General features: G+C 40.4%; 1 protein-coding gene across 3 annotated transcripts in view; it reads left to right on the forward strand.

Annotated features, from left to right (window-relative positions):
* The window catches only part of LOC138651741 (myosin-binding protein C, fast-type-like), a 158,355-nt gene extending 152,758 nt beyond the window's left edge, over positions 1-5,597 (forward strand). For all 3 annotated transcript variants that reach the window (XM_069742191.1, XM_069742192.1, XM_069742189.1), the window contains 4 exons: positions 1,845-1,981; positions 2,143-2,329; positions 2,641-2,688; positions 3,324-5,597. In XM_069742191.1, coding sequence (XP_069598292.1) covers positions 1,845-1,981; positions 2,143-2,329; positions 2,641-2,651 — 335 coding nt within the window. In that variant the 3' untranslated portion in view covers positions 2,652-2,688; positions 3,324-5,597. The remainder of the gene's footprint in view (positions 1-1,844; positions 1,982-2,142; positions 2,330-2,640; positions 2,689-3,323) is intronic.
* Positions 5,598-6,000: the final 403 nt, after the last annotated feature.

Consider the following 6,000-nt stretch of genomic DNA (forward strand, 5'->3'; position numbering starts at 1 on the left):
TTGGTCGCGTGCCGGTCACATGGGCGGCACGCGACCAATCAGAAGCCGCGACGTCATTCGCAGGTCCTGAAGGCGCTCATTTTAAACAAATAAGCCGGCCGGTTACCAGCGTGATGTCCAGGGGCCGCCGGAGAGGTGAGCATATCAATATTTTTATTTTAATTCTTTATTTTACACATCCCTATTGATCCGATACCGATACCCGATACCACAAAAGTATCGGATCTCGGTATCGGAATTCCGATACCGCAAGTATCGGCCGATACCCGATACTTGCGGTATCGGAATGCTCAACACTAATGGCAACCAATGAAAGAAGGACCAGGCATGCTGGATTTCAACATGCCCATCCTTCGTTCTAGCTGTAGTGAATTCACTGCCAGATTGCTTTGGCAGTGGCCTATTCCCCATTCTTCATTGAAAGTGTTCATGAATTTGGGGAAGTTGGGAGGATTAGCTGTCAGCCTATAAACTTATGGCCAATAGTTATTTGAATTGTTCAGACAGATGGGGTCCTGAATGGGGAATTATCTTTTATGCTGTTCATATGCCATTTTTTTGTACCTAATTTTGGTTTACAATTTTTGTTCATTCATTGAATTCAGATTATTTAAAGCCCCACACTGGTGATATTTTTCTATTTGCCCATTTTTTAGGGATTGGGTGTAAGTGTTAGGGCACAAACAGACAGCTGTAATACTCTCACAAGGATCGCATTGCAATCCTCAGACTGGCCGTCGACTCTCTTTTACTTGAGCTTGACGGCTGCATAGAAAAATATGCTGTCACGCTTAGGTCAGGAGAGAGGAGTGCCAGTCCGAGGATTGCAATGTGATCCTCACGTGAGTAGTAGATCAGAGGCAAAAGGGGCAATAAAAAAGGAGTAGTCAGAACATGGTCCAAAGGTCAGCAACAGTAGATCAGAAGCAAAGGGGCAATAACAAATGGGTATCCAAAACTCAGTCCAAAGGTCAGCAGTAATAGATCAGAAGCAAAGGGGCAATAACAAATGGGTAGCCAAAACTCAGTCTAAAGGTCAGGCAGCAGTGATCAAAAGCAATGGGGCAATAACAAATGGGTAGCCAAAACTCAGTCTAAAGGTCAGACAGCAGTGATCAGAAGCAAAGGGGCAATAACAAATGGGTAGCCAGAACTCAGTCCAAAGGTCAGCAGTTGTAGATCAGAAGCAAAGGGGCAATAACAAATGAGTAGTGAGAACTCAGTCCAAAGGTCAGGCAGCAGTAGATCAGAAGCAAAGTGCAATAACAAACGAGTAGTCAGAACATGGTCCAAAAGATCAGCAGCAGAATATCAGAACCTACAACACTGGGATCAGGCAAACACACACCAGAGAGCATAAGCTTTTGACTAGCAATGATCTGGGCCAGACAGCTCACCTAAATAGTAGGGCAAATATTTAAGAACATGGATCACCTGTGGAAATCTCTGCACCTCCCAGTCTCAGAGAGGTCACCTGAGCTTTCAATCAAAACACTGACAGCTCAGCATGCCCCAACAAAAGATAAGATGACAGCTGTTCATCACTGAGTCCCAGACACTCTGAGCCAAGGAATGGTGACAAGAAGAAGGCAGAGCAATGCTGAAAATGGGAGAAGACCGTGACCAGTGAGTATTCTACTACCACTGATACACTTACACACATGATCCCTAATAAACATATGAAAAAAACAAATCAAAACCTAAGATAGAAACGTATACTCCAGTTTATTTTTTACGGTCAAATAAAAAAAAATACTGAAATGGGGCCATATCTGTGCCATCAAATGGTTTACCACAAGAAGCTTTCAAGAAGCAAAATCTAACAATATGTCTGTCCTTCACAGGTTTGATCCATAAACCTCGTGATTACAAAGAAATGGATGTGAACGAGGCTCCAAAGTTCCTTACTCCTCTCATCGACCGGGTTGTCGTAGCTGGATACAGCACAGCCTTGAATTGTGCTGTAAGAGGTCATCCAAAGGTACGACTGCGCAGCCCTCTCTTGTGAAAAACCTAATCACTAAACTAAACACTAAAATATTACCACATGGATGAGAAACTAAGACTTTATGAAGGGTGTTTTCGGTTGTTGTAGAACCTATTTTTTTTATCTTCGAAAGTAATCCCATGTATCTAATTTAGCCCAAAGTTATCTGGATGAAAAATAAAATGGAGATTAAAGATGATCCCAAGTTCCTCATGAAACATAACCAAGGAGTCCTTACATTGAACATCCGGAAGCCAAGTCCCTTTGATGGTGGAACTTACACTTGCAAAGCCATCAATGATTTGGGGGAAGCCGAGGTGGACTGCAAACTAGAAGTTAGAGGTAATCTTTTATCATTTGAAGTCCAAAAACATTGACCAGTACCACCTTACAAAACATCTAGGCTAATGAATTTTCTCATTAAAGGGATTGTTGGGAATCATTTGATTTTTTTTTTATTATGGTCTACAGTAAGAACTAACAGGCAGTTAGATGCAAAGTACCGACTTGTTCTACTGGGCGATGGCTCAGAGCAGTCGGAGATTCTGCTTCTTCATTTGGCCTCACGTCAACAGTTATCATGTCCTCTTCTGGGCTGTTCTGAGATGGGACATGACTTGTTTAATTAATTTTCTTTTTCTCACTTCGTACAGTTCCCCAATAGATGTTTCTTGGTCTCTTCAACAAAGAAATTACATTGAGTAAGTACCATATATCATCGTGCCTCTCAAACTTTCTTACCTTGAAAGCCACATTTAGCTTTCAGAAATGGTCACCAGCCACATTCTATGCAAAGAAATCATAGATCCAATAGAAAACAACTTAAAAAAAAGAGGTCAGATGCCCACCCTGAGTACCACCCTGAGTACCTGTCCAGCTACCACAGCAGTTATTGACTTAAGAATCTATTGGGTTATGCTGCTGGGATCAGAATTACCTTTGATCCCGACTGTTGCCTACAGGTGCAGAATGTAAAACAGTTATCCCCAGCTTGTACATTGAGCGCAGATCTTCTACGCCCTCTTCACTCATAGGGATGCTACCAATGATGGATATATATGTCACTGGTCATTAAAGGGAACCTGTCATGTCCAATAATGCTATTAACTTGCAGATATGGGGTTATTTTGGAGGTTAATAGAGTTATGAAGGTGCGAGGCTGCTATACTGAAAGAAATTCAGAGGATAAGCCGCATTGATTATGGGGCTAATCTTGACATGAATCTGCTTCTACATGTCTTTTTATAATATTATTATTGTACCTTTATGACAAATTCATGTTTTGTAAAATATAAAAAAAAGTGTTATTCATTTTGATTTTTTGTTTCAATTCAAGGTTTGGATGAGTCACTTGCGGATTTTAACCACAAGAAAAAGAAAGAAAATTGTCTCCATCGTTTCCCGTTTTGTTGTGCCATATGTTATGTCATTGCTATTGTATTGTGTATTTTTACCCGAACATCTTTCGATTGGTCTGTTCTGTTTTAGAAGTTTCATTCATTGAATCGATCTGTCACGTCGCTGCTATCATAGAGCACACATGCAGCAGCTTTAAGTTGATGTTCTATCTTTCTGTGGACTAACACCGTGTGTTATTTTATTGGATGTGTGCCTCATAAACCAGTCAACTAACCAGACTAGTCGCACTAAACTGGCACAGGCTTCTAGGCAGAATCTTATGAAAGAACTAAGTCAGTCAGAACAGTATATGTTATGTATTACTTGAGTTTTGAAGTTAATTCAGTCCAGGACAATGGGTATGTTCGCTAAAACGTTCCCATTGTTTCAGGTCACTTTTAGAATCATCTGTCATGTATGTGTCCATCAGTAATAACACTATGTATGTGACTTGTATGTATCTTGCATGTTTCACCAGTTTTATCACTATTTTACAGTCCTACTGAGCTGAGTGGTTGTGAATCCAGCACAGTTTCTTGAAGTTGCTGCTTGATCTGCCTGGGCTTGCCCTGTCTTCTTCTGTCTCTCTGTGCTAAGCGTTCCTCTCTTCATAGAATTTAAAGGAGGTGTAATCTGATACCTCACTGACTTTTTAGCCCATCTTGCTTGGATGAAGAAAGATTTGAGCTGTATTTTCAGAGTATAGGAGTACAGAAAGTAGGAGCTGCGGAAGAAGTGGCTCATGGGTGCAGAAAGAAGCATATTTCTCTGATAAGATATATTACAATGTTTCTTACATTTGCCTGTATTATTCACGTATGCAGTTTGTTGACTATTTAAAGAGGTAGAAGGTGAATATTTGTGTATACTCCTCAAACTTGAAATGTAGTTTCGTCACAAGTATTGAAAAATAAATTTCTGAAGTTAGCAGAACTTCATGTCATTCATCTGAAATGATTTGTGCAAGGTTGTGGTCATAAATTGTCTACTAGATGGGCCGGGACGAGATAAAGACAAGGCAAATATTGCAGAGACCAATCACTACATTCTTATAAGACGGTCAAGGGGATGTTTCCACCCTTTGTTTAGGCTACAAACGCTACCAAGCCCATCAGCTATTTTGGCAGATGTCAGCAGTGTTGAAGACAATCTGTCACCAAGGATTTTTTGCTATGTAATCTCTCCGATGATGTAGATGTTGAGACACTGATTCCAGGGATGTGTCACTTGCTAGTCTGTATACTGTCATTTTAATGCAATTACTGTTTTCTCTTTTGCAGATCTAGCAGTGCTCAGAAAGCTGAGCCCTGTATTACCCCGCCCACACCACTGATTGGTAGTTTCCTGTGTACACTACACTGTATGTTGACAGCTTCTAATCAGTGGTGGGGGCGTGGTTACACAGAGCAAGAGGACTAGTAGGCAGGAGACACCTAGTCCTGCAGTAATAATCTCCTGCTGATAAACCACTGATTTTATTGAAATTACAAAACACAGACTAGTAAGTGATATATTTCAGAAATCAGGCTCTCAGCCCTTACATTATGCTGATCTCAGTTTAAATAGCAAATAACTGCTGACAGCTTCCCTTTCATCTTGAATCAATGTCATTTTCTTGGATAATTTAGGTTTTTCCTAGTCTATGTGGCTTGAAACATACCGTATACTTTATTACCCTATGAAATCAATGTAATTAATTTGGTATTAATAGTTTGATACTTATTGGGTATGTGGTGTAAGAAGATAAAAATAAAACCCAGCTGTGTGTCTAGATGCGTATCTAAGGATGTTGTGAAAGGTGGACATTTGTAGAAAGACTGATTTAGAATTTAGATGGCCAACCACCTGTCTCCAGCAAAGGGGGCAACTAGTTAAAGTGCTAGCTTTAGGAAATCTGAGCTACGTAGTAAGTATGTCAATGTAGTTGCCCATTAATTTTAGGATATGTGTTGCTTTATTTCTCCTGTGGTGGTCCTCCAAGGTGTTTGATGTCAGATTCCATCACTGTGGGTCAATGCAGTGGGTGGGTCAACTTGTGATTAGTGTACGTTTGAAGGAAGGGGGCTTATAACAAGAAGAGGTTATCTAAGGGCTCGTAATATTTGGCTAATCTCGGAGATTTGCAATTGAGAAAAATATCCAATTTTTGTCTGCAGTCCTAGCAAGGTGACATTTCCAGGTTGAGGGAATTTATGAAAGTCGAATTGATTTAGATTCAAATTAAAAAAAAAAAAAAAAAATTTCTTGATTGCAAAATTCTTGTGAATTCAGCAAAATGGTGGAATTCTTGCTGAATTGTAGAAAAACAGGAAAGGTGTAAAAAAAAAAAAATTAAAGCTCTCATCTCTGCTTACCGGTCCCTACACTGCCCAGCTCAGAGGCTTATTCTGTTCCCAGCGCGGTACAAAGCGAAGTTGCCCAAAAAGGGTGAAGTGCGTCGGAGGAAGGAAAAGGCGCTGAGTGCGGCAGTGGACGGACCGATGGGCAGGTAGGTGAATTTATTTTTTTGCTTTTTTTTACATTTCGGGGTCTAGAGAGAGATAAGGAACTTTAGATTTGCATGAAAGAACTTTGATGCAAATCGAATTCCTGTGCCAAATTTGAGCGAACCGCTG

The sequence above is a fragment of the Ranitomeya imitator genome, chromosome 10, assembly GCF_032444005.1.
Source record: "Ranitomeya imitator isolate aRanImi1 chromosome 10, aRanImi1.pri, whole genome shotgun sequence".
Lineage (NCBI taxonomy): Eukaryota > Metazoa > Chordata > Amphibia > Anura > Dendrobatidae > Ranitomeya > Ranitomeya imitator.